Source organism: Dryobates pubescens, chromosome 12 (genome assembly GCF_014839835.1).
Source record: "Dryobates pubescens isolate bDryPub1 chromosome 12, bDryPub1.pri, whole genome shotgun sequence".
Classification (NCBI taxonomy): domain Eukaryota; kingdom Metazoa; phylum Chordata; class Aves; order Piciformes; family Picidae; genus Dryobates; species Dryobates pubescens.
The window spans coordinates 4,887,894-4,915,726 of record NC_071623.1 but is presented as its reverse complement, the minus strand read 5'-3'; the positions used below and the strand labels follow the sequence as shown (position 1 = coordinate 4,915,726).

At 58.2% G+C, this 27,833-nt stretch overlaps 1 protein-coding gene across 1 annotated transcript; it reads right to left on the bottom strand.

Moving 5' to 3' along the window:
* Nucleotides 1–4,633: 4,633 nt before the first annotated feature.
* Nucleotides 4,634–24,145, bottom strand: TXLNG (taxilin gamma). Its single transcript, XM_054165890.1, has 9 exons — nt 24,019–24,145; nt 21,347–21,438; nt 16,133–16,303; nt 13,767–13,961; nt 10,981–11,100; nt 9,850–9,924; nt 8,995–9,087; nt 7,619–7,714; nt 4,634–4,939 (listed from the first exon to the last, which is right to left on the bottom strand). The coding sequence occupies exons 2-9, from the start codon at nt 21,416–21,418 to the stop codon at nt 4,634–4,636; spliced, it is 1,128 nt and encodes a 375-aa protein (XP_054021865.1). The 5' UTR covers nt 21,419–21,438; nt 24,019–24,145.
* Between the last annotated feature and the right edge of the window lie 3,688 nt (nt 24,146–27,833).

Here is a 27,833-nt window from a genome sequence, read left to right as displayed (position 1 = left end):
GCCACACTTGCCAGGCACTGCAGCCCCCTGACCGCAGCTGCCTCTGCCGGGGAGCTGCAAGCCCCCCGACCGCAGCCACGCTTGCCAGGCACTGCAGCCCCCTGACCGCAGCTGCCTCTGCCGGGGAGCTGCAAGCCCCCCGACCGCAGCCACACTTGCCAGGCACTGCAGCCCCCCGACCGCAGCTGCCTCTGCCAGGGAGCTGCAAGCCCCCCGACCGCAGCTGCCTCTGCCGGGGAGCTGCAAGCCCCCCGACCGCAGCTGCCTCTGCCAGGGAGCTGCAAGCCCCCCGACCGCAGCTGCCTCTGCCAGGGAGCTGCAAGCCCCCCGACTGCAGTCACACTTGCCAGGCACTGCAGCCCCCTGACCGCAGCTGCCTCTGCCAGGGAGCTGCAAGCCCCCCGACCGCAGCCACACTTGCCAGGCACTGCAGCCCCCTGACCACAGCCACACTTGCCAGGCACTGCAGCCCCCCGACCACAGCCACACTTGCCAGGCACTGCAGCCCCCCGACCACAGCCACCCTTGCCAGAGAGCTGCAGCCGCCCAGGCTGGGGACCTGCAAGCCCCCCGACCGCAGCCGCCCAGGCCAGGGAGCTGCAAGCCCCCCGACCGCAGCTGCCCCACTTGAGGAGCTGCAAGCACCCTGACTGCAGCTGCCCCACTTGAGGAGCTGCAAGCACCCTGACTGCAGCTGCTCTTGCCAGGGAGCTGCAGCCACCCAGCCAGGGAGCTGCAAGCCCCCCGACCGCAGCCACGCTTGCCAGGCACTGCACCCCCCTGACCGCAGCTGTCTCTGCCAGGGAGCTGCAAGCCCCCCGACCACAGCCAGAGACTTCAGCCCCCTGACCACAGCTGCTTCTGCCAGGGAGCTGCAAGCCCCCCGACTGCAGCCACGCTTGCCAGGCACTGCAGCCCCCCGACCGCAGCTGTCTCTGCCAGGGAGCTGCAAGCCCCCTGACCGCAGCTGTCTCTGCCAGGGAGCTGCAAGCCCCCCCAACCGCAGCCACACTTGCCAGGGACTGCAGCCCCCTGACCACAGCCACCCTTGCCAGAGAGCTGCAGCCGCCCAGGCCGGGGAGCTGCAAGCCCCCCGACCGCAGCTGCCCCACTTGAGGAGCTGCAAGCCCCCTGACTGCAGCTGCTCTTGCCAGGGAGCTGCAAGCCCCCTGACCGCAGCCACGCTTGCCAGGCACTGCAGCCCCCCGACCACAGCCGCCCTTGCCAGGGAGCTGCAGCCACCCAGCCAGGGAGCTGCAAGCCCCCCGACCGCAGCTGCCCCACTTGAGGAGCTGCAAGCCCCCTGACTGCAGATGCTCTTGCCAGGGAGCTGCAGCCACCCAGCCAGGGAGCTGCAAGCCCCCTGACCGCAGCCACGCTTGCCAGGCACTGCAGCCCCCCGACCACAGCCGCCCTTGCCAGGGAGCTGCAGCCACCCAGCCAGGGAGCTGCAAGCCCCCTGACCGCAGCTGCCCCACTTGAGGAGCTGCAAGCCCCCCAACCACAGCTGCCCTTGCCAGTGAGCTGCAAGCCCCCGACTGCAGCTGCTCTTGCCAGGGAGCTGCAGCCACCCAGCCAGGGAGCTGCAAGCCCCCTGACCGCAACTGCCCCACTTGAGGAGCTGCAAGCCCCCTGATCACAGCTTCCCCACTTGAGGAGCTGCAAGCCCCCCGACTGCAGCTGCTCTTGCCAGGGAGCTGCAGCCACCCAGCCAGGGAGCTGCAAGCCCCCTGACCACAGCCACCCAGGCCAGGGACTGCAGCCCCCTGACCACAGCCGCCCTTGCCAGGGAGCTGCAGACACCCAGCCAGGGAGCTGCAAGCCCCCTGACCACAGCTGCCCCACTTGAGGAGCTGCAAGCCCCCCAACCGCAGCTGCCCTTGCCAGTGAGCTGCAAGCCCCCGACTGCAGCTGCTCTTGCCAGGGAGCTGCAGCCACCCAGCCAGGGAGCTGCAAGCCCCCCAACCACAGCCACCCAGGCCAGGGACTGCAGCCCCCTGACCACAGCCGCCCTTGCCAGGGAGCTGCAGCCACCCAGCCAGGGAGCTGCAAGCCCCCTGACCGCAGCTGCCCCACTTGAGGAGCTGCAAGCCCCCCGACCACAGCCACCCAGGCCAGGGACTGCAGCCCCCCCTGCAGCCGCCCTTGCCAGGGACTGCAGCCCCCCCTGCAGCCGCCCTTGCCAGAGCAGTGCCCAGCTCACCCCTCCTGTCAATTGGTTAATTTCCTCCCATGATTTTAAAGCAGTCCTTAAGCAAGGCCTGGAAGCCTAGGGCCTGGTCTCAGGAAGCAAAGCAGAGCTCCCCTTGGCCAGCCAGGTTGATGTGAGTTCGTTCAGGGTAGGAAAAAGTTATCCCCATGATTCCATGATCCCAAAAGCCTTTTCCTTGGGGGGGAGGGGGGAAGGGGTGGGGGGTGGGTTTCTGCTTGAAGTCAAACATCTGTATTGCTGTTCCCTACATCTCCACAAAGCCCTTGGGAAGCCTCCTGGCAGCAGGGCGCAGAGGTTGCCCTCTCGCCTCCGTACAGAAGCGGCAGGACAGAAAGAATTGGTCCAGGTACAGACAGCAAGCTGCAGCTCCTACCTTGCCAGGGCTCTGAGGCAGCAGGTACAACACTGTTCCTCAGGGAAACTGCTTCATGGCTTAAGTGAGAGCTGAAAACCACTCCTGCAACAACTGCTGTTTACAAACAGTTTGGCTCTAGAAAGCAAATTGAAAAGCAGCTCTGATGAAGCACTTTGGGTTTGCTGTTTCCTCCACCACCCCACTCCCTCCCCAGGATTTTTTTATGCTCTCATGGTTTGCCCCATCCCAAAGCTCTCAACTTGTTCTTGTGCCTGCTCCACAAACACAACCCCCCCACACACACACCTCCCCCAGGGGAAAGATGCCAGCTGCCCCTCTGCTCCACGCCAGCTGAGCAATGCCAGTTCTGCACAGTTCCTCTCAGGGCTAGGAGCTTCAACCAACACTTTCCTGAGCCCTCCTCTCTTTCAGAGCCAGCTACATGAATGCAGTGTGCTCCAGGCAAAGGCTCAGGAGCTCAGTGCAGCCCCAACATTCAAGTAACCTAACCACTGAACTGTCCTGGGCAGGGAGGGAGGGTGGGAAGCTCACTGAGAGATGTGCTTGATTCAGAACCTGCCCCCCTCCCCAGTTCAGTGCAAAGGACTTGAGGCAGCAGGAAGGGGCTCCAGACCTTTGCAGTTCTACAAAGGACAGCAACCAAAGCAAGCAAGGAAAGGCTGGGAGCTAAAGCAAAGGGCAGCCTGCAGCCCTCCACAACATGGCCCTGCCCAGCCAGCTCCTGGCTCCCTCCAGGAGGAAGAAATCAAACTGTGGCTATCAGCTTTTCCAGGAAGAGACTTTCTGGTCTAAGGTTACCCAGGAAGCTTTGCTGGTGGTATCTTAGTGACCATCTCCACCAGACTTCCACACTGTCCCTTCTCAAGGGAAGGATTTGAACCTCCAGGGTGATTCTAACCAGCAGACACTTCCCCCCCACACACTTGGACACACAGAGCTTAGGGCAGAGGTCTGTATATCCACAGCCTTCCACACCTGTTTGCCAGCCCTTAGCTGAGCCACAGCTTCACCTGGACACTGTCAGGATAACCAAGCCATGGACACACTGCAGCTCAGAGGGAAGGACACCAGCAGCCCCTGTGCAGGGGGCTCCACAGCCCCACTCAGGAACGCTGCTGCACATTTGCTCGCTGCCCTGGACACAGCTAGGGCCAGGAGCCCAGACTCACTTTTACAACACAACCCTGAGAAGCCTGCACCCAAAGCTGCCAGGCCCTGCCTCACCAGCTGCCAACTGAGCTCTTGCAGAGCTCTTTTTTTCCGCCCCCCCATGCCCACAGGGAACACCAACCCCTTCCAAGTGATTGAACTGCAGTTTGGACCTTCACACTGAACACATCCTGGGGGGAGGGGGGTGGGGGAGGGAGGGAGGGGGGGTGGAAAGCTGACTGCTCCACTGGCCAAGAAGCATTCTGCTGGGGAGATGGTTAATCTTGAGTGGGCTGAGTGGCAAAATGAAGGAAGGGAAGTAAAATGCTGGAGGGAGGTGGGGGGGTGGGGGTTTAAACCACAACCAACAATCAACACAACCAAAAAAAGCAGCAACCTGCTGTCCCTGCTTTGTCCCAGCTCTGTCCACAGCCCTTCCACGCCAGTGCTGGGGGGAGGGAAGGAGGGGGGGGGGGGTTGTCAGGGAGGGCAATGCTCATGCAAATCCTTTGCATGGAAAAATAAGTTTCTTTTCTTCTTCTTCTCCTTCTTCTTTTCCTTTTCTCCTCTCAAAAAAAAAACCACAAACCACCACCAAAAAAAAAAAGGAAAATGAGGCAGATGTGCAACACAGTTGTGGAAAAAATTTATAGTTGAAGCTATTCCCCAAGCTGCTCTTGCAGCCTGCTGTACCACATGGGAGTCCAGGAGTTCTAAGAAAATACAGATATGGTAGAAAAAAGTTAAGAAAAAACTTGGGGTGGGTTTGGACTTTTGTTGCTGCTGTTTGTTTTGTTTGCTTCTGTTTTCTTTCACCACAAAAACCAAAGAGCGACCACCGACAGAGAAAGGGATACACAAAATAGAGCTCTGGGGACAGTGTTTACAGCGGGCTTTTAGTCCCCAGCCTGGGGGCCAGCAGGAGCAGGGCTCAGGGAGAGAGTCTCTGCAGAGCTGCTGGCTGCACAGGGTCCTGGTGGGGGTTGGAGGCCAGGCTCCAGCTCCTGGTGGGAGGTGAGGCTGCAGGACTGCAGCACCTGCACGGCCAGATCGACGTCGGCTTCCCGCAGGGACACCTGCTCCTTCAGCACCTCCACCTTCTCGTTCAGCTCGTTCCTCTCCGTCTGCAGGGCCCTGCACAGCTTCTCCAGGCGCTCCAGCTTCACCTGGAAGCCTTTGTACTCTTTATCTCTCACTGTTTTCTGCAGGACAAAGAGAAGAGCAGACCAGGCAAAGCTCTGAGATGCAGCTGGCTTTGGTGGGAGGCTTGTTAAAGGGGGGAGCAGCAGCTCTGCGACTTCAGCCTGAACATGGGTCTTAGAACCTCTTAGGAACAGTGCTGCCTGACCATCAAGGCAGGAGTTCATAGAGTCAAGAAGGTTGGAAAAGACCTCAGAGATCATCAAGTCCAACCTGTCACCCAGCATCTCATGACCACTAGACCGTGGCTCCAAGGGCCACATCCAATCCCCTCTTGAACACCTCCAGGGATGGGGACTCCACCACCTCCCTGGGCAGCACATTCCAGTGGCTAACAACTCCCTCTGGGAAGAAGTTTCTCCTCACCTCCAGCCTAAACCTCCCCTGGTGCAGCTTGAGACTGTGTCCTCTTCTCCCAGGCACCCAGCACCAGAACAAGAGACCAACCCCCACCTGGCTCCAACCTCCCTTCAGGGAGTTGCAGAGAGCAAGAAGGTCTCCCCTGAGCCTCCTCTTCTGCAGGCTAAGCAACCCCAGCTCCCTCAGCCTCTCCTCCCAGGGCTGTGCTCCAGACCCCTCTAAGAAACTCTTAGAATCAATAAGGCTGGAAGACACCTCAAAGATCATCCAGTCCAACCTGTCATCCAACACCTCATGACTACTAAACCATGGCACCAAGTGCCACATCCAATCCCCTCTTGAACACCTCCAGGGATGGGGACTCCACCACCTCCCTGGGCAGCACATTCCCATGGCCAATTGCTCTTTCTGTGAAGAACTTCTCCCTAACACCCAGCCTAAACTTCCCCAAGAATCTTTTAGAACCATTAGGGCTGGAAGGGAGCTCAAGGCTCAGCCAGTCCCAACCCCCCTGCCATGGCCAGGGACACCTCACACTGCAGCAGGTTGCTCACAGCCACAGCCAGCCTGGCTGCAAACACCTCCAGGCAGGAGGCTTCCACCACCTCCCTGGGCAACCTCTGCCAGGCTCTCACCACCCTCCTGGGCAACAACTTCTTCCTCACATCCAATCTCAATCTCCCCACTTCTAGTTTTGCTCCATCCCCCCCAGTCCTATCCCTCCCTGACCCCCTCAAAAGTCCCTCCCCAGCTTTCTTCTAGCCCACTCCAGATAATGGAAGGCCACCAGAAGGTCTCCTGGGAGCCTTCTCCTCTCCAGCCTGCACAACCCCAACTCTCTCAGTCTGACTCCAGCAGGTCAGATTGCAGCAGCCCTAGAGCAGGTTTCCTTACTCCATTCAGAGTTTACCTAAGCTGGGGTGGCAACAGACAGCTTTAGAAAGCAGAACTACACAACACTGGTTTCAAGGGAGGGCTGAACATCACTGAGGAGCCTGACCTGCAGGTCCTTAAGTCAGTCAGTTACAACCCAAACAATGGCAGCTTTAGGGAACAGAGGGGCACACAAGTGAGGAATCCAGGCCAGCAGGTACCATCCTCATGGCTCCAAACTAGCTCCTTAAAAGAAGGGATGAGCAGAGCTCTAGCAGAGCCTAGGATGGCTTAGTAAGGTCACACCATCACCATCCCTAGAAGTGTTTAGGAAGAGAGTGGAGGAAGCACTTGGTGCCATGGTTTAGTTGATCAGATGGTGCTGGCTGATAGGTTGGACTGGATGATCTCTGAGGTTGCTTCCAACCTGGTTAATTCTATTCTATTCTACATGAACCAGACACTGCAGGCAGAGCTGTGTGCCCTTGGGCTGTACACAAACACTGCTGGCTCCTTCCTTGATGCACTACAGGTAAGGAATAGCAGAGCAGCCAGGCAGGGAAGTCCCTGATCCCTTACTCGTGGTTATTTCCTCCCTGCCAGGCATGGAGACTTCAGACAGATCCCTCTTGCAGCACTGACTCAGCTCTGCTCAGCACATCCAACCACAGGCAATCCAATTCAGCTTTCAGGACTTCATCTCCCAGCCATGAAACAGGAGGCAAGGGAAGATGAGGCTCACTTTTTCCACGTCATGGCTGCAGATTTCTGCAGCAGCTTTTTGTTGGCCATGCATGAGGAGAACAGCACCAACTCCACAGCAGGGAACATAAGGCAGGCAGTGTCCAGTTCTGGGCCCCTCAGGTTAGGAAAGATGTTGAGCTGCTGGAAGGTGTCCAGAGAAGGGCAACAAAGCTGGGGAGGGGTCTGGAGCACAGCCCTGGGAGGAGAGGCTGAGGGAGCTGGGGTTGCTGAGCCTGCAGAAGAGGAGGCTCAGGGGAGACCTTCTTGCTCTCTGCAACTCCCTGAAGGGAGGTTGGAGCCAGGTGGGGGTTGGTCTCTTCTCCCAGGCACCCAGCAGCAGAACAAGAGGACACAGTCTCAAGCTGTGCCAGGGGAGGTTTAGGCTGGAGGTGAGGAGAAAGTTCTTCCCAGAGAGAGTAATTGGCCATGGGAATGTGCTGCCCAGGGAGGTGGTGGAGTCCCCATCCCTGGAGGTGTTTAGGAAGAGCCTGGCTGAGGCACTTGGTGCCATGGTTGAGTTGATCAGATGGTGCTGGGTGATGGGTTGGACTGGATGATCTTTGAGGTCTCTTCCAACCTGGTTAATTCTATTCTAAAGGAGAGGCTGCTGTGGATTTGATTTCTAGGTGCCTGGAAATGACCTGCCTGAAGCTGTCTAGGACACAGACTCCAGTCTGGCCACACTGCTGCTGGAATGAGTTTACCTCCTCAGCCATCTGCAGCAGAGCCTTGTTGTTGTTCTCCCACTTGGTGCGCCACACAATGGTCTCCTTCTCCAGCTTCTTAATTTTCTTTGTCATCTGGAAAAGAGAAATCAAAGATTTCATGTGGAGGCTGCTCTGGCAGTGCAGAGAGGTTGACATCAGGTTCATTAAGGCAAAAGCTAAGGTTCTACACATAAACTGGGGCAGCCCTGGCAAGCTGTGCAGCCTGAGGGATGAGGAGACAAAGAGCAGCCCTGCAGAGAAGGCCCTGGGGGTGCTGGTGGGGGAGAAGCTGGGCAGGAGGCAGCAAGGGGCACTGGCAGCACAGAAGGCCAAGGGCAGCCTGGGCTGCATCCAAAGCAGTGTGGCCAGAGCTGGAGAGAGAGGATCCTGCCCCTCTGCTCTGCTCTGGGGAGACCTCAGCTGCAGGGCTGGGGCCAGCTCTGGAGCCCTCAGCACAGCAAGGACATGGACCTGATGGAGAGGGTCTAGAAGAAGGACACAAGGATGAACAGAGGGCTGGAGAGCCTCTGCTGAGGCCAGGCTGAGGGAGCTGGGGGTGTGCAGCCTGCAGAAGAGAAGGCTCCAGGCAGACCTCACAGCAGCCTGCCAGGACCTGAAGGGGCTCCAAGAAGGCTGCAGAGGGACTGTGCCCAAAGGCCTGCAGGGACAGCAGCAGGGGCAAGGGTTTGAGAGGAGAGCAGAGCAGATGGAGATTGGCTGTGAGGAACAAGTTCTGCCCCAGGAGGCTGCTGCCACACTGCCACAGGTTGCCCAGGGAGGGAGCTGAGGCTCCATGGCTGGAGCTGTTGAAGGTGAGGCTGGAGAAGGCTGTGAGCAGCCTGCTCTGGTGGAGGATGTCCCTGCTGGGTGCAGGGGCTTGGACTGGATGCCCTTTAGAGCTCCCTTCCAGCCCAACCCATTCTGTGATTCTACATCAGTAACTCCATTTTTCAGTGTTACTTTTCAAGCCCAGCTTGACCAAGCTGCGTCACAGAGGAGCCTCTCAGCACAAAACTCAAGGCCACCAATAGACATTCTGAATTTGAAGGAAGCCAGACTGAGCCTTAAAAACCCCCCAAAGAGAGCAGCAGCCTCTTTGTGTGCAACCAGTAAAAGCTCCAGGAAACTGTTTGCAAGCCTAAGCACAGCTGAAAGGACTGAGAAGTGCTGTGTGCCTTCAGGAAACCCTGAAATTGGGGTTCAGATGTCAGGCAAGGCATCAAACCCCAGCAATATGACCACTCCTGCTGCCCCACCTCAGGATCCAAAGGAAATCCCAACCTGCTCCATGGATTTGCAGAAGGCAAACACTGCCACAGCTTTTCCTAAGCACCCCCCCAGGAGCAACCCTTTTCCTTATATCCTCTGAGTACCTTCTCCATTTCTTGCCTGAAGGTTGTAAAGAGTTCATTGCTTTTTGCCATGGTGGTCTGGAACTCCTCAAACTTATCCATGTAAAGGGAAAGCTGTTGGGGGGAAAAAAAAAACAAGAGGCAGAAAACATCCATCTGAGCAGCTGTGTGCAAAGAAAGGTGTTAAGGTACAAGGCTAAATTCATCAGAACAGCAGAAAATGAGGAGCTTCTTACACCATCCTACTCCAGTTGAGGAGCAGGCAGAACTGGTCTGAGAACAAATCACAGTACAGGGTCCTGCAAGAGCCTTTGGCCAACCCCAGGCACAAATCCAGCCTGGGTGCAGAATGGGTTGAGAGCAGCTCTGAAGAGAGAGCCTTGGGGGTGCTGGGTGCTGAGCAGCTCCCCAGGAGCCAGCAGTGCCCTCCTGCAGCCCAGCAGGCAGCTGTGTGCCAAGCTGCAGCCAGAGGAGTCTGGGCAGCAGGGCAGCAGAGGGGATCCTGCCCCTGGGCTCTGCTCAAACCTCACTTCCAAACCTGCCCCTCCAGTTGTGCTGGCCCCAGCAGGAGAAGGACACAGAGCTGCTGGAGGGAGGCCAACTCCAGCAACTCAGTGCTTAGCACCTTCCAGTAACAGCACTCTGAGGATGCATCCAAAAGCAAGGCCAAACTGTCAGGTCCTCACAGATTGGGACTTGCAAGGTAAGAGCTAATCAGAACTATCACCCAACTCCTCCCCACAAGCAGCACACTGCAGCTGCTGGAGGCTGGAGCTGCACTCAGTGACTTCACTACAGTCACAGCTCTTGGTGCTGTGCCTTTGGAGGAACTGCCACTGAAGACCACCAGCTAAAAACCCCACAAATAGAAGATACCTGCTGCTTCAGCTGAGCTTCCTGTTGCTTCATCTGTTCACATTTGTGTCTGGATTCAGTAGCTTCTTTGAGCAGCTGGAACACAAAGCACAAAGCCACCTGATGAAGGAAGTGCTGGGAGAAAGGGCTTCCCCTGAGCTGGGATTACACAATGTTAGCCTCACCTTGTGCTCTCCACAGGGCCTTTTATTACACTTTACTCTCATACACCTGCTGTGAGGACAGGCTGAGGAAGCTGGGGGTGTTCAGCCTGGAGAAGAGAAGGCTCCAGGGGGACCTCAGAGCTGCCTGCCAGTAGCTGAAGGGATCCTGCAGGAAGGCTGCAGAGGGACTTTCCTGAGGGTATCTAGAGACAGGACAAGGGGGAATGGTTTGAAGCTGAGGCAGAGCAGGGTTAGAAAGGAGCTGAGGAAGAAATTCTTCAGTGTGAGGCTGATGAGACTCTGGCACAGGCTGCCCAGGGAGGTGAATAAATCAAACACAAAGTGTACCACTCCTTGACTGTATATAGAACCACAGAATAGTTTGGGTTGGAAGGGAGCTCTCCAAAGGGCATCCAGTCCAAGCCCCTGCACCCAGCAGGGACATCCTCCACCAGAGCAGGCTGCTCACAGCCTTCTCCAGCCTCACCTTCAACAGCTCCAGCCATGGAGCCTCAGCTCCCTCCCTGGGCAACCTGTGGCAGTGTGGCAGCAGCCTCCTGGGGCAGAACTTGTTCCTCACAGCCAATCTCCATCTGCTCTGCTCTCCTTTCAAACCCTTGCCCCTGCTGCTGTCCCTGCAGGCCTTTGGGCACAGTCCCTCTGCAGCCTTCTTGGAGCCCCTTCAGGTCCTGGCAGGCTGCTGTGAGGCCTGCCTGGAGCCTTCTCTTCTGCAGGCTGAAGACCCCCACCTCCTTCAGCCTGTCCTCACAGCAGAGGTGATCCCACCCCCTGATCATCTTTGTGGTGTCCTCTGGATATGCTCCATGAGGTCCATGGACATTAAACCATATACATGTCAACCTTAACCCTCAAGTCTTGCTGTTGATCCCCCTCCTGTCTGACACAAGAGCACAAAGTGCTGCATGGCAGGGCTGGGCTGTGGGCTTTGCCCTGTCTCTCACCACACACACACACACAAGGCACTTACAAACTCCCTCTCCCGCTGGTGCTTCTCCTCTGCCTCCTTGATGAGCTGAGTGGTTTGCTGCAGTTTGGCATCCACCAGTTGCTGCTGGAGCTCTTTGTGTTTGAACACTTTATCAATGTGCTGGAGGAAGAAAGAGAAACCATCACATCAGTCAAAGGGGAACAGCCCAGGGGGGCAATGAAGGGGAGAGAACATCTGTGGGGAGATCCAGAGTGTTCATGCACCAGCGGCCAAAGCTTTAGCTGCTTTTTGTCTTCCTTCCTCTCCAGACAGAATTGCACTTTTTTTTTGTCCTCCAGAGAAGCCAGATGGGTGCAAAGCTGGCACTGCCCTCACACCAGGCACTCCAGAAAGCCTGGAGCAAGGACTTCCTTCTAGGCTTGGGGTATCCACCTTTAATCCTCAGCGTGCTCTGTCACTGCAACCCCCATGGGCCAGCACAGGTTGGGAGAGCGGAACAGGGGGGAGAGACCTGGGGGTCCTGGTGGGAAGGATGCCCATGAGCCAGCAAGGTAGGGGAGAGTCAGATTGCCTGTTAGGAAGAAATTATTTAGAGGCTGGTGAGAGTGTGGCACAGGCTGCCCAGGGAGGCTGTGGCTGCCTCCTCCCTGGGGGTGTTGAAGGCCAGGCTGGATGAGGCCTTGAGTGGAGCTGAGAGGTGTCCCTGGGCACGGTGGGGAGCTTGGGGGAGCTGAGCTCTGAGCTCCCTCCCAGCCTGAGCTATGCTATGAAAGTTGCCCAGAGTGTGTGGAACCTCTGTCTTTAAAGGTACCCAGAACCCAGCTGGGCACAGTGTGAGCACCCTGGGCAGACTTTCAAGCTGACCCTGTTCTGAGTGGGCTAAATGGCTGCCAGAGGTTAATTCCCACCTCAGTGTGGATGAGTACCTGAAATCCCACTGAAGGATCATCTCACATTATAATGGGAGGGGATTTCAGAGGCATTCTTATGTGGGTTCGGTTCACCAAGCTTTTGGGAGGGTTTGTGGACTCCTTGTCAAAGAGAGAGCTAAGCCTCAAGGAGTTCCACAGCTGAGCCTAGAATCATAGAATCAATAAGGTTGAAAGAGACCTCAAGGATCATTGAGTCCAACCTATCACCACAGACCTCATGACTAAACCATGGCTCCAAGTGCCACATCCAATCCCCTCTTGAACACCTCCACCACCTCCCTGGGCAGCACATCCCAATGGCTAACAACTCTCTCTGGGAAGAACTTTGACCTCACCTCCAGCCTCAATTTCCCCTGGCACAGCTTGAGACTGTGTCCTCTTGTTCTGGTGCTGGGTGCCTGGCAGAAGAGACCAACCCCCACCTGGCTCCAACCTCCCTTCAGGGAGTTGTAGACAGCAAGAAGGTCTCCCCTGAGCCTCCTCTTCTCCAGGCTAAACAAACCTAGTTGCTAGTTTCTAGTTGGAGCACAACTTCCCATTTTGCTGTTGTGGTGGTGCTTTGTTTTCTTTTCCTACATCTGGATCAGTCAGAAAGCTCTCTGCAGGCTGGTTCCACAGCTTCTCCCATCACAGAATGTTTGTCTCTACTGTCAGGTAAGGGGAAAAGGTAGGAAGCTGCCTTCAGTGACTACAGATGGAAGCAAGGCTGCAAAACTGAGTAGCTTGTGAAATCTCATCAGCTTCTGTAAACTGTGGTGGCAGGTTTTGTTCATTTTAAGCTCTGTCAATTATGAGGACTAAAGGTTTTAGAATCACAGAATGTGAGGGGTTGGAAGGGAGCTCCAGAGAGCAGCCAGCCCCAGCCCCCTGCCAGAGCAGGAGCCCCCAGGGCAGCTCCCACAGCAACACATCCAGCTGGCTTTGCAATGCCTCCACACAAGGAGACTCCACAGCCTCTCTGGCCAGCCTGCTCCAGCCCTCTGCCACCCTCCCAGCCAAAAAGCTTTCCCTCCTCTTCCCCTGCCACCTCCTCTGCTCCAGCTGCCACCCAGTGCCCCTTGGGCTGGCCTTGCACAGCCCTCAGCAGAGCCTGGCTGCCTCCTCCCCACACTGCCCTGCACATCTTCAGCCCCAGCACTGAGGGCAGCCCTCAGGCTCCTCTGCTCCAAGCTCCAAGCCCCAGCTGCCTCAGCCTGGCCTCACAGGGACATCTTCCACTGCCTGCAGCAGCCTGGGGGCTCTGCCATCGACTCTCTCCAGCCCTTCCCTCAGCTCCTTCTTGACCTGAGGGGCCCAGACCTGGACACAAGATTTCAGCTGTGGCCTCCCCAGGGCAGAGCAGAGGGGCAGGAGAACCTCTCTGACCTCCTGCCCACAGCCCTTCTAATGCAGCCCAGGATGCCCTTGGCCTTCTTGGCCAGCAGGGCACCTTGCTGGCTCAGGGGCATCCTCCTGCCCACCAGCACCCCCAGCTCCCTTTCCCCTGTGCTGCTCTCCAGCAGCTCAGTCCCCAACCCATCCTGCTCCATGGGGTGCAAGGCCTCTACCCTTGTGTGGCTGTTTAGGCTGGGTGCCTCCAAAGAGAAGCCACTGAGTTGAGACCTCCAGCATCTCCAAACTAGGACACCTTGGCCTTGTTGGATTTCATTCCACTCCTGCCCACCCAACTCTGCAGCCTGTCCAGGTCACCCTGATTGGCAGCACAGGCTGAGGGGTGTCAGCCACCTCCCCCAGTGTGCTGCCAGCTGGCAGAGCCCTCAGCCAGGCCACGAGCAACGCAAACCACTGCCAACACGACGCGTGCAGCAGGCCAGGGCTCCCCCCGCCCCCTTCTCCTTTAAACACTTCTCTGCTGAGCAGCAGAGTGCCAGGGGCAGCAGAGAGCCTCCTCACCTCTTCTCTCAGTGCATACTGCTCGATGAGCTTCTTGAGCTTCTCCCCCAGCTCGATGTTCTCCTGCCGCAGCTTGGCGTTGTGCACGTCGTGCTGCTCCAGCTGCGCCTGGATCTCGTTCAGCGTCAGCTGGAAGTGGGCAGTGGCTTCTTTCCGCCTCTCCTCCTCCTCTCGGGCCTGCTGCAGGTTCTCTTCCTTTGGAGGGGACACACAGCAAGGTGCTCCAGTCAAAGAGTGCACCTCCTTCTGCAGGGGTGCGAGTCACAGGCAGCAGCAGGGGCTCGCTGCTGTGGAGCTTCCAGCTCTGCCCTCACAGAGTGCTATGAGCTGCAGTCCCAACCTGCTACCACAACTCCTCACATCCACAGCCTAATGCTAAAGCTCCCAGAAGCTGTAGAGCTTCAAGCTCTGCCCTTTCAAAGTGCTATTGGCTACCAGTGCCAACCTGCTACCACAACTCCTCACATCCACAGCCTAATGCTAAAGCTCCCAGAAGCTGTAGAGCTTCAAGCTCTGCCCTCACAGAGTGCTATTGGCTACCAGTCCCAACCTGCTACCACAACTCCTCACATCAAGAGCCTCATTCTAAAGCTCCTAGAAGCTGTAGAGCTTCAAGCTCTACCCTTTCAGAGTGTTATTTGCTACACTCCCAACCTGCTACCACAACTCCTCACATCAAGAGCCTCATTCTAAAGCTCCTACAAGCTGTAGAGCTTCAAGCTCTGCCCTCACAGAGTGCTATTGGCTACAGTCCCAACCTGCTACCACAACTCCTCACATCAAGAGCCTCATTCTAAAGCTCCTAGAAGCTGTAGAGCTTCAAGCTCTACCCTTTCAGAGTGCTATGAGCTACAGTCAGTCCCAACCTGCTACCACAACTCCTCACATCAAGAGCCTCATTCTAAAGCTCCTAGAAACTGTAGTGCTTCCAGCTCTGCCCTTTCAAAGTGCTATTGGCTACCAGTGCCAACCTGGTACCACAACTCCCCACATCCAGAGTCTAATGCTAAAGCTCCCAGAAGCTGTAGAGCTTCAAGCTCTGCCCTTTCAAAGTGCTATTGGCTACCAGTGCCAACCTGCTACCACAACTCCTCACATCCACAGCCTAATGCTAAAGCTCCCAGAAGCTGTAGAGCTTCAAGCTCTGCCCTTTCAAAGTGCTATTGGCTACCAGTCCCAACCTGCTACCACAACTCCTCACATCAAGAGCCTCATTCTAAAGCTCCTAGAAGCTGTAGAGCCTCAAACTCTGCCCTTTCAGAGTGCTATGAGCTACACTCCCAACCAGCTACCACAACTCCTCATATAAGGAACCAAATTGTAAGACTTCTAGAAGCTTGTGCTCACCCCTGGCAGCACTGCTCAGAGGTCACTGCTACAAGAAGCTCTGTTACTACCTCTGCATGCATCAGCTTCAGCCATGTTAAAGGCAGCACAGAGGGCAATGACCCTTCCTACAGTGATCCATGGAATGGTTTAGGTTTGGATCACAGCTAAGGACCTTTTAGCTCTCTTCCATTTCACACTCATACACTGCAGAATCACAGAATGGTTTGGGTTGGAAGGGAGCTCCAAAGCTCCTCCAGGCCAACCCCCTGCACTCAGCAGGGACATCCTCCACCAGAGCAGCTTGCTCACAGCCTTCTCCAGCCTCACCTTCAATATCTCCAGGGATGAGGCCACAACTACCTCCCTGGGCAACCTGTTGCAGTGTCTCATCATAGAATGGTTTGGGTTGGAAGGGAGCTCCAAAGCTCCTCCAGGCCAACCCCCTGCACTCAGCAGGGACATCCTCCACCAGAGCAGGTTGCTCTCAGCCTTCTCACCTTGAAGATCTACAAGGTCTTAGCTCCCTCCCTGGGCAACCTGTGGCAGTGTGGCAGCAGCCTCCTGGGGCAGAACTTGTTCCTCACAGCCAATCTCCATCTGCTCTGCTCTCCTTTCAAACCCTTGTCTCTGCTGCTGTCCCTGCAGGCCTTTGGGCACAGTCCCTCTGCAGCCTTCAGGTCCTGGCAGGCTGCTGTGAAGGTCTGCCTGGAGCCTTCTCTTCTGCAGGCAGACCACCCCCAGCTCCCTCAGCCTGTGCTCACAGCAGAGGGGCTCCAGCCCCCTGATCATCTTCTGACTTAATTATCTTCTGACACAATTAAGGCTTTCTTGATACTCTGCAAAGGGAGGTGGGGAAAAGCCCCAGCTGGGAGCTGAACTACCCGCCCGCTCTTTACCTGGAGAGCAGGTACACTCCTGCCACGTGGCATTCATCTTCTGCAGGCACAGGTGGCGAGCCCAGGCCTGCTTGTGAGCAGCAGTCCCTAGGGAAGCTTCCCAGCAGCAGTGGTGCTGTGCCTGCAGGTGACTGAACTGACCTTCAGAGTCTTGTTGTGCCGCTGAAGCTCCCGGCAGAGAGATTCCAGTTTGCTGCGGGCCAGGATGGCCTTGCTGTGCTCACTCTGCATGTGGACCTTCTCCTTCACCACCTGTGCTTGCTTCTTCTGCAGGATCTTCATCTGCTTCTGCACGTTCCGGCTCTCCTCCAGCTAGCACCAGAGAGGGGAGGCATTAGGTCAGCAGCGGGGAAACTCCAGCAACAGACCAAGCCAAGTGCTGAACGTCGCGGAGGAGAGCAAGGCAAATTCCATGGCACTAAGAATACCCCCAGGGGATCTGAAGGAGAAGCTCCTTGCACCCCAAAGGCAAAGCTCACACAAATCCCAGCCCCCAAGCCCCTGCAGCCTGGGAGTGACAAGGGTCCCTGAGCCCCCGAGCCCACTGCACCTGGGAGCGGCAGGGGTCCCCAGGCCCCCGAGCCCTCACTGCCCAGGGTCCCAGTCCCTAACCCCTGTGCCTGGGAGCGGCAGGGGTCCCCAGGCCCCCGAGCCCTCACTGCCCAGGGTCCCAGTTCCTAACCCCTGTGCCCGGGAGCAGCAGGGGTCCCCGGCCCCCCGAGCCCTCACTGCCCAGGGTCCCAGTCCCTAACCCCTGTGCCCGGGAGCGGCAGGGGTCCCCGGCCCCCCGAGCCCTCAATGCCCTGAGTCCCAGTCCCTAACCCCTGTGCCCGGGAGCGGCAGGGGTCCCCAGGCCCCCCAAGCCCTCGGTGCCCAGGGTACCAGTTCCTAACCCCTGTGCCCAGGAGCAACGGGGGTCCCCGGGCCCCCGAGCCTGGGGTCCCAGTTCCTAACCCCCATGCCCAGGAGCGGCAGGGGTCCCCGGGCCCCCGAGTCTTCACTGCCCGGGGTCCCTATTCCTAACCCCTGTGCCCGGGAGCAGCAGGGGTCCCCAGCCCCCCGAGCCCTCACTGCCCAGGGTCCCAGTTCCTAACCCCTGTGCCCGGGAGCAGCAGGGGTCCCCAGCCCCCCGAGCCCTCAATGCCCTGAGTCCCAGTCCCTAACCCCTGTGCCCGGGAGCGGCAGGGGTCCCCGGCCCCCCGAGCCCTCGGTGCCCAGGGTCCCTATTCCTAACCCCTGTGCCCGGGAGCGGCAGGGGTCCCCAGCCCCCCGAGCCCTCACTGCCCAGGGTCCCAGTCCCTAACCCCTGTGCCCGGGAGCGGCAGGGGTCCCCAGCCCCCCGAGCCCTCACTGCCCAGGGTCCCGGTTCCTAACCCCTGTGCCCGGGAGCGGCAGGGGTCCCCGGCCCCCCGAGCCCTCACTGCCCAGGGTCCCAGTCCCTAACCCCTGTGCCCGGGAGCGGCAGGGGTCCCTGGGCCCCCGAGCCCTCACTGCCCAGGGTCCCAGTTTCTAACCCCTGTGCCTGGGAGCGGCAGGGGTCCCCAGGCCCCCAAGCCCTCGGCACCCAGGGTCCCAGTTCCTAACCCCTGTGCCCAGGAGTGGCAGGGGTCCCCAGGCCCCTGAGCCCTCACTGCCCAGGGTCCCAGTCCCTAACCCCTGTGCCTGGGAGCGGCAGGGGTCCCCAGGCCCCCAAGCCCTCGGCACCCAGGGTCCCAGTTCCTAACCCCTGTGCCTGGGAGCAGCAGGGGTCCAGCCCTGCTGACCAGGGGCTATCAGCTTGCATGCAGCCTCAGGCCCAGGCCTAGCCTTGAGAAAGGATGATGTGGCAGATAAAACTCCAAGGCAGCTGAGAGTGGCTTTTCACCAAGTCACCACCTCTTCTGCTCCCTTATCTGTGAGGTACACACAGCCATTTATCCTATCTTGGGCTTGCTATCAGAAAGACACCCCCCAGAACTGCACACTGTTTGCTGTCAGCAGCAGCTCCTACCCAAAGGCAGCACTAACTGAGAGGAGTTGGTTAAATAGGAAGGGATTCCAGAGAGGAACAGACACAGCTAAGCAGCCCTGGCAAATCCAGCCCAAACACTGTTAGATCTGCACAGCCCAAACTCATCTTGATGGCTTCAGAGATCCAAAGTCTCCACCACTTGCAGCAAGCTTCCTTCAGGCTGTTTGGCTGGCAGATGACAGCAGTGAACTCTGTCAGCCTCAGTCCTGTGGTTCTCCAGAGAACAGAAGCTTCTTGCACTGACATCTAGCTGAGAGTAAAGTGTCACTATCCAGGGTTTCTGGGCTCCCTGGGAAAGCACATTATGTGGAGTCTGAGCTGGGTACAGAAGGCAGCAAGGTTCAGTGCTCACACTGCTGAGTGCCTCAGCCTTGGGACACCCCAGGAAAAGGCTGGCAAATGAGGAACATCAGTGGGAGAGAAGAGCACTACAGTGCTGGCTGGCTGAAAGGGCTCAAAAGCAGGCTGAAGCACAGGGAGAGGAAACAATAAAATCAAATGCAAGGAGCTCCATGGCTGCAGTGAATTAAATGTGTATTGAAGTTGGTGTAAAAGGAAAGGGAAGGTTTTGATATCCCAACACGAAAAGGCCTGCTCCTGGGGGGCCAGGAAAAAAACCACTTCAAGTGGCTGTGCTGTCTGCATACCCATGAAGCTTCAGGCCTGTGCCAGCATGAGACACATCACCAAGGAGGCAAACCTTCCTGCAGCACAAATTGATCCCCTGAGATATTCCAAATAAGGGGGGAAAAAAAGGGAATTGTGGAAGCTCTTTCCTCAGGAGAGAGGAATTGGATGGGCAGAGTCCAGCAGTCCCAAGAGCTGGGTGCTGCACTTTGGCCACAACAACCCCAGGCAGTGCTACAGGCTGGGGTCAGAGTGGCTGAGAGCAGCCAGGCAGAAAGGGACCTGGGGGGACTGGGTGAGAGTAGGCTGAACAGGAGCCAGCAGTGTGCCCAGGGGGCCAAGAAGGCCAAGGGCATCCTGGCCTGCAGCAGGAAGAGTGTGGCCAGCAGGAGCAGGGAGGTCATTGTGCCCTGTGCTCAGCACTGGTTAGGCCACACCTTGAGTCCTGTGTCCAGTTCTGGGCCCCTCAGGTTAGGAAAGATGTTGAGCTGCTGGAAGGTGTCCAGAGAAGGGCAACAAAGCTGGGGAGGGGTCTGGAGCACAGCCCTGGGAGGAGAGGCTGAGGGAGCTGGGGTTGCTTAGCCTGCAGAAGAGGAGGCTCAGGGGAGACCTTCTTGCTCTCTGCAACTCCCTGAAGGGAGGTTGGAGCCAGGTGGGGGTTGGTCTCTTCTGCCAGGCACCCAGCACCAGAACAAGAGGACACAGTCTCAAGTTGTGCCAGGGCAGGTTCAAGCTGGATGTTGGGAAGAAGTTCTTCACAGACACAGTGACTGGCCATTGGGATGTGCTGCCCAGGGAGGTGGTGGAGTCCCCATCCCTGGAGGTATTTAGGAAGAGCCTGGCTGAGGCACTTGGTGCCATGGTTTAGTTGATCAGATGGTGCTGGGTGATAGGTTGGTCTTTATGATCTCAAAGGTCTTTTCCAACCTGGTTAACTCTATTCCATTCTATCTCTAAGCCTCATTCAGCTAGAACAGAGCCACTGATTCTCACACCCTGACAAGCTGCCACCCAACTTCCCAGCACTTCTGGGCAACCTGGGGAGAGCAAGTGGCTCTCTAGGATGGTGACTACCTACAGACTGGGAATGCTTCCTCTGCCTGCAGGATTTGGATGCTCTCCTGGGAGGGGAAAAGCCAGAGTGTGAACGCATCTCTCCTGAGAGCCAGACTTCCTGAAGGAAATGATTACAATTCCTTGGGTCTAGCTGTGCCCCAACTGTTTCCAGCAAGAAAACTCAGGGTGAACAGCACAGAATGGGTTGGGTTGGAAGGGAGCTCCAAGGAGCATCCAGTCCAACCCCCTGCACCCAGCAGGGACATCCTCCACCAGAGCAGCTTGCTCACAGCCTTCTCCAGCCTCACCTTCAACAGCTCCAGCCATGGAGCCTCAGCTCCCTCCCTGGGCAACCTGTGGCAGTGTGGCAGCAGCCTCCTGTGGCAGAACTTGTTCCTCACAGCCAATCTCCATCTGCTCTGCTCTCCTTTCAAACCCTTGCCCCTGCTGCTGTCCCTGCAGGCCTTTGGGCACAGTCCCTCTGCAGCCTTCTTGGAGCCCCTTCAGTTCCTGGCAGGCTGCACTGAGGTCTGCCTGGAGCCTTCTCTTCTGCAGGCTGCACACCCCCAGCTCCACCAGGCCCGAGTCCTTCCTGTGTTGAGGGCCCCAGGGCTGGATGCAGAGGGGCAGAATTGCCTCTCTTGATCATCTTTGTGGCCTCCTCTGGACTCCCTCCAGCAGCTCTGTGCCCTTCTCATGCTGGGGACAGCAGCACTGGAGGCAGGACTGAGGGTGAGGTCTCACAAGAAGGCTAAAGTTCATTCAGAAGAGCTGTGCAGCCACCATGGCATCATCAGAAAGGTTTTCATGTGTAGCATCCTGCACAGAAGGAAACCCTGAAGCTCCTGTCAAGCTGTTCAGCTCTCTCTCTCTCTAATTCTGCATTAATTGCTTAATTACCAATATGGAGGGCAAACACACACAGAGCACTGCCAGCTTTTCTGTTCCTGGCTGTCCCTGCCTCAAGGGGAGCAAGCCAAGCATTCAGGCTTGTCCCCAGGCATGTCCTGAGGAGGGAACTTAGGAGCTTCCCCCCACCCTTGCTAATTAATGACAGAATCAATTCTCATTTCTCCCCTTTGGGCTGGGAATGCACTCTGTGATCAATTGCTGCTGGCACTCTTCCTTTTTTGTTTGTTGTTAAAGCAATTGTTGCTTTTCCATCTCTCCCCCTGCATGACCACAGAGCCAAGCCAAACCTGCATCTTTCCAGCTTCTGCCACCCCCCACCAGGAGCTCAGTGTAAGTGAATCTGTTTGCCCCTCCCCTAGATCTTGCTATCACAGCCTGTTCCTTCCCTTTGCCCCTGGAGGATAGCAATGATAGGATGCTAGCACAGCAGCAGCAGCAGACAGGAACTAAGAAAACAATGACTCCCAGAAGAGACTCCTCTGCTTTTCTGTTCATCCCAGTGTTAGGCTTCAGCCCCCAAGTTCTCACAGCTTGTTTTTCCTCTCTGGATGCAGGCAGCCATGTAGAAGTGAAACAGCCCCATGCAAGCTTGACTGAAGCAACCTTCAGAAGCCTGAGCTGCTTGCTTGTTTGGGTTTATTTAGCCACCAAGCCTGTGAAGTGACCAAACCCTTTGACTGCCCTCTGTTAGAAGCTCTCCCGTGCCCCCCAGCCAGCGCCACCCACTGCTAACCCCACAGACTGCTTACCAGATCAGCATACTTCTTGCACAAAGCTGCCAGCTTTTCCTCTGGAGTGGAGAGTGTGTTCAAGGCCTGCATTAATAATAGCACTTCTTTCCCTAGGAATTGGATGAAAGACAAGCAGCAGTGAGAAACAGGGAAATAACCAAACCCCAGGGAGAACAAAGCCACGGCAGAGCAGCAGCCTGCCTCCAGCAGCCAAAGGAGAGAACCAAGAGACACCAGAGAGGTTGTTCTCTGCTTTGGTAGCTGCATAACCCTAACCAGATGAGAAACAGGCACAAGGCTTGGCTCAGTGCCCCCAGCACTGGGTATAAAGGTGGCTGAGGGCCAGGCCCAAAGAGCAGTGGGGAATGGAGCTAACCCTGCCTGCTGCCCGGGCACCAGCGGCACCCCCAGGGCTCAGCTCTGAGGCCTGCCCTCTTTAAGCTGGGGTTGCTTAGCCTGGAGAAGAGGAGGCTCAGGGGAGACCTTCTTGCTCTCTGCAACTCCCTGAAGGGAGGTTGGAGCCAGGGGAGGAGTTGGTCTCTTCTCCCAGGCAGCCAGCCCCAGAACAAGAGGACACAGTCTCAAGCTGTGCCAGGGCAGGTTCAAGCTGGATGTTGGGAAGAAGTTCTTCCCAGCAAGAGAGATTGGCCATGGGGATGTGCTGCCCAGGGAGGTGGTGGAGTCCCCATCCCTGGAGGTGTTCAGGAAGAGCCTGGCTGAGGCACTTGGTGCCATGGTTTAGTTGATTAGATGGTGCTGGGTGATAGGTTGGACTGGATGATCTCAAAGGTCTTTTCCAACCTGGTTTATTGTATTCTATCAATGACCTGCAGGAGGGGACTGAGGCAGTTTGTGGTTGGCACAGGTTGGCTGTGTCAGTCTGCTAGAGGGTAGGGAAGCTTTACAGTGGGATCTGGACAGGTGAGATCCATGGGCCAAGGCTCACTGCATGAGGCTCAACAAGGCCAAGGCCAGGCCCTGCACCTGGGTCACAACAACCCCATGGGGAGCTACAGACTTGGGGATGTGTGGTTGGAAAGCTGCAGCTGGGAGAGGGACCTGGGGGTGTTGGTTGGCAGTCACTGACCATGAGCCAGCAGTGCCCAGGTGGCCAAGGGCATCCTGGCTTGGATCAGAAGAGGGAGGGCAGAGGGGCAGGAGGTGACCATCCCCCTGTGCTCAGCACTGCTGAGTGCTGTGTTCAGCTCTGGGCTCCTCACTGCAGGAAGGACACTGAGGGGCTGGAGCCTGTCCAAGGAAGGGCAACGAGGCTGGAGCAGGGCCTGGAGCCCCTGGGCTAGAGGAGGGGCTGAGGGAGCTGGGGGTGAGCTGGAGAAGAGGAGGCTGAAGGAGACCTCAGTGCTCTCTACAGCTCCCTGAAGGGAGCTTGGAGTGAGGAGGGGGCAGCCTCTGCTCCTGGGTGGCAAGGGACAGGAGCAGAGGAGATGGCTCCAAGCTGCACCAGGGGAGGTTCAGGCTGGATCTCAGGAAATATTTCTTCCCTGGAAGGGCTCTCAAGCATTGGAATGCTCTGCCCAGGGCAGTGCTGGAGTCCCCATCCCTGGGGGTGTTGCAGCAGTGTGTGGAGCTGGTGCTTGGGGCCACGGTTTGGTGCTGGGTGGAGGGTTGGACTGGATGAGCTTGGAGCTCTCTTCCAAGCAGCCAGGTTCTGTGACTCTCTGATCACAGTGAGGAGAGCTCTGCCTTGCCCATGTGCCATGACACAACTTGGATAGCAACAGCTATTTTCATCTTGAAAGCACTGAAGTGGTTTTTGATTTGTTAACTTCCATCAGCACAGACAAAACCTGACAGAGTGGCACTGAAAAATGTCTTGAGTGTTGCTAACAGAAGACACTCACAGGAGGGCTTTCAATAAACCTCTGGGTTTCCACTGGCAGCGCTTGGCCAGCACTGAACAGCACAATCCCCAGTGAAAAGTTCATCCAACAGCTGGAAAGTGACAAAATCTGACTGGGAACGAGGAGGTTTTCACAGCCTCTTCAACAAACAGCAGCCCAGGCTGAAGGATAGCCAGGAAGGACTCTTCCTGAGCAGAACTGCTCATGATGGCCTGGTGGGGGGAAACTGCCTGGGCTCCAGGGGACACAGACCTCCCCAGCCTGGGCTCCAAGGGGATGGGGACACACACACACACACACACAGCCTGGGCTCCAAGGGGATGGGGACACACACAGCCTGGGCTCCAAGGGGATGGGGACACACACAGCCTGGGCTCCAAGGGGATGGGGACACACACAGCCTGGGCTCCAAGGGGATGGGGACACACACAGCCTGGGCTCCAAGGGGATGGGGACACTCACACACATAGCCTGGGCTCCAAGGGGATGGGGGGACACACACACACACACACAGCCTGGGCTCCAAGGGGATGGGGACACACACAGCCTGGGCTCCAAGGGGATGGGGACACACACAGCCTGGGCTCCAAGGGGATGGGGGGACACTCACACACACACACAGCCTGGGCTCCAAGGGGATGGGGACACACACAGCCTGGGCTCCAAGGGGATGGGGACACTCACACACACACACAACCCCAGCCTGGGCTCCAAGGGGATGGGGACACACCCCCAGCCTGGGCTCCAGAGTCCCCTTGAGCCCAAGGCAGAGCAGAAGCACAGAGAGCCTTCGAGCCCCTCAGGAAGTGCAGGCTGCAGAGCACATACCCAGAGTTTTCTCTTTGTGTTTGTCGCCGTCTGGGTCCTGCTGGCCGTCAGGAGGGTCAGTCCGAGCTTCTTCCCTGCCGGGGGTCTCCTCCCGAGACTCCTGGGAGCAGCAGGAGGAGGGCAGGGGCGGCCTGCCGTCCTCGGGGGGGCACTCAGCCTCTCCCAGGGCTCCTGGGTGCGCCGGGCCGCAGCAGCCGGGCCGGGCGGGCCGCAGGGCCGCAGCGGGCAGCTGGCCGCACGTGCTGCTGCTCCCCAGCTGCTCCTGGGCACCCGGCCCCAGCTCCGCGCAGCCGGCTGCTGCCTCCATGGCACCCCCGCCACACAGCTGCAGGAGGGGAAGGAAGAACACAACGGTCAGGGGCACGGATGGAAAACGAGATGGAACTTCCCACCTGAGTCTGCGTGGACAAGGGAAGAGCCACCGGCACCCAAGCCGAGCCTCGGGGAGGATCACTGCTGCCAGGGCTGCCCTGCCTGCCCGGCACCGGCCCGGCCGCCGGCCCTGCCTGCCCTGCCCAGCACCGGCCCGGCCGCCAGCCCTGCCCAGCACCGGCCCGGCCGCCAGCCCTGCCTGCCCTGCCCAGCACCGGCCCGGCCGCCAGCCCTGCCTGCCCTGCCTGCCCGGCCGCCAGCCCTGCCTGCCCTGCCCAGCACCGGCCCGGCCGCCAGCCCTGCCTGCCCTGCCCAGCACCGGCCCGGCCGCCAGCCCTGCCTGCCCTGCCTGCCCAGCACCGGCCCGGCCGCCAGCCAGAGAAAGACAGTAACCAAGGTTGGAAGAGACCCCAAGGATCATCAAGTCCAACCTGTCCCAACAGACCTCACGACTAGACCATGGCACCAAGTGCCACATCCGATCTCCCCTTGAACACCTCCAGGGACGGTGACTCCACCACCTCCCTGGGCAGCACATCCCAATGACGAACGACTCGCTCAGTGAAGAACTTTCTCCTCACCTCGAGTCTAAACCTCCCCTGGCACAGCTTGAGACTGTGTCCCCTTGTTCTGGTGCTGGTTGCCTGGGAGAAGAGACCAACCCCCTCCTGTCTACAACCACCTTTCAGGTAGTTGCAGAGGGCAATGAGGTCACCTCTGATCCTTCTCTTCTGCAGGCTAAGCAACCCCAGCTCCCTCAGCCTCTCCTCACAGGGCTGTGCTCAAGGCCTCTCCCCAGCCTTGTTGCCCTTCTCTGGACACGTTCAAGTGTCTCAATGTCCTTCTTAAACTGAGGGGCCCAGAACTGGACACAGTACTCAAGGTGTGGCCTAACCAATGCAGAGTCCAGGGGCACAATGACCTCCCTGCTCCTGCTGACCACACTATTCCTAATACAGGCTAGGATGCCATTGGCCCTCTTGGCCACCTGGGCACACTGCTGGCTCATGTTTAGGCAGCTGTCAATCATCACCCCCAGGTCCCTCTCTGTTTGGCTGCTCTCAGCCACTCTGCCCCCAGCCTGTAGCTCTGCATGGGGTTGCCGTGGCCAAAGTGCAGCACCTGGCACTTGGACTTATTAAATGCCATCCCATTGGCCTCTGCCCATCTGTCCAGTCGGTCGAGGTCCCCCTGCAGAGCCCTTCTGCCCTCTAACTGACCAACATCTGTTCCCAGCTTGGTGTCATCTGCAAACTTGCTGATGACTGACTCAACCCCCTCATCCAGATCATCAATCAAGATGATGAAGAGCCCTGCCTGCCCTGCCCTGCCTAGCACCGGCCCAGCTGCCAGCCCTGCCTGCCCTGCCCTGCCTAGCACCAGCCCGGCTGCCAGCCCTGCCTGCCCTGCCCTGCCTAGCACCGGCCCGGCTGCCAGCCCTGCCTGCCCTGCCTAGCGCCAGCCAGCCCTGCCTGCCAGCCCTGCCAGCCCTGCCTGCCCTGCCTGCCCTGCCCGGCCGCCAGCCCTGCCAGCCCTGCCCTGCCTGGCCGCCAGCCCTGCCTGCCCTGCCTAGTGCCGGCCCGGCCGCCAGCCCTGCCTGCCTGCCCTGCCTGCCTGCCCGGCCGCCAGCCCTGCCCTGCCAGCCTGCCCTGCCTGCCTGCCTGGCCGCCAGCCCTGCCCTGCCAGCCTGCCCTGCCAGCCTGCCCGGCCGCCAGCCCTGCCAGCCCTGCCTGCCCGGCCGCCAGCCCTGCCAGCCCTGCCTGCCCGGCACCAGCCCGGCACCAGCCCTGCCTGCCCAGCCACCAGCCCTGCCTGCCCTGACTAGCACCGGCCCGGCAGCTAGCCCTGCCTGCCTGGCACCGGCCCAGCGGCCAGCCCTGCCTGCCCTGCCTAGCTCCGGCCCGGCAGCCAGCCCTGCCTGCCCTGCCTAGCTCCGGCCCGGCAGCCAGCCCTGCCTGCCCGGCACCGGCCCAGCGGCCAGCCCTGCCTGCCCGGCACCGGCCCAGCGGCCAGCCCTGCCTGCCTGGCACCGGCCCAGCGGCCAGCCCTGCCTGCCCTGCCTGCCTGCCTGGCACCGGCCCAGCGGCCAGCCCTGCCTGCCCAGCCGGTTAAGGCTGTCCACAGAATGAGGTTAAGCAGTAATGAAACACAGGAGGTCAGAATATTAATGACATTAATTATTCCACGATGAAGCCCCTTCAATACCTCCTCACTGCAAACAAAACCCCCAAACAACTGCAACTGTTCACGCTCCAGCAACTGAAGGTTCACCTGGAGGCCTGTCCTTAAAGCCCCCACGGTAACTGGCTGTCACCTCAGCTTGCTGAAGTACTCAAACTTGGATGGGAAGCTTTCTCCTTCACAGCTCTTCCAGAAGCCCTCTCACAAACCAACAGTAGCCTAACACCAAAGCTCAGCAAGGTTCTAAGGAGCTCTGTGCACAGTGATTTGCAAGACAAGGTGAGGCAGGAGGGACAGCAGCGTTCCATCCAACATGAAATGCTACTTGCAGAGCACCAGAAGGTGGAAGTGTTTGAGTAACTCAAGACACCCACTGCAAGAAAGGGGAGGGGGGGAGGAAATAACCTGCTGGGAAGCCTCAAGAGATCCACCAACATCAACAGGGGAGGAGTTTCAACTGCTCCCACCTCTGTCCAGCCTTTAATGCAGTCCCCAACAACATCTTTCTCTCTCAGCTGGAGAGAGATGGATTTAATGAGTGGACTGTGCAGTTGGACAAGGAACTGGTTGGATGGTGGCATCCAAAGGGTGGTGGTCAATGGCTCAATGTCCAGAGGCAGATGGGTGGCAAGTGGTGTCCCCTAGGGGGCTGTGCTGGGACCAGTGCTGTTCAATACCTTCAGCAGGGATAGAAGCAGGGAGGCTGGGGCCCACCCAGCCAGCACTCATACTGTGTTGTGGACTTTTGAGGGGGTCAGGGAGGGATAGGACTGGGGGGGATGGAGCAAAACTACAAGGGGGGAGATTGAGATTGGATGTGAGGAGGAAGTTGTTGCCCAGGAGGGTGGTGAGAGCCTGGCAGAGGTTGCCCAGGGAGGTGGTGGAAGCCTCCTGCCTGGAGGTGTTTGCAGCCAGGCTGGCTGTGGCTGTGAGCAACCTGCTGCAGTGTGAGGTGTCCCTGGCCATGGCAGGGGGGTTGGGACTGGCTGCTCCTTGAGGTCCCTTCCAACCCTGATGGTTCTATAGCCAGGCAAGGAGTGCTACAGTGTGTGTTCCATTTATTTCCCTGTGGTTGTGAGCTGTATTTCAACTCCCCCTTTGTTCAGCAGGCTTGGAAGAGTTGTTTCTTACAAATCATTAAAGAAACAGGCATTAAATCATGTAAAAAAACATCTGCCAGCTAAGCTCTTCTCCCTACCTCAAGCAAGCAAGCTCCTTGCTTCAGACCTTATCTCCAGGCAGATGCACTCCTGCCAAGATGG

What these genes read in the sequence shown, in the direction of transcription:
- TXLNG (XM_054165890.1), bottom strand. Translation starts at nt 21,418, where the DNA reads ATGCAGGCCTTGAACACACTCTCCACTCCAGAGGAAAAGCTGGCAGCT. An exon ending in GGCACAACAAGACTCTGAAG is followed by an intron (nt 13,962 to 16,132) that starts GTCAGTTCAGTC and finishes TCCCCTCCAAAG; the next exon opens with GAAGAGAACCTGCAGCAGGC. An exon ending in TCAGGCAAGAAATGGAGAAG is followed by an intron (nt 7,715 to 8,994) that starts GTACTCAGAGGA and finishes TCTCTTTTCCAG; the next exon opens with ATGACAAAGAAAATTAAGAA.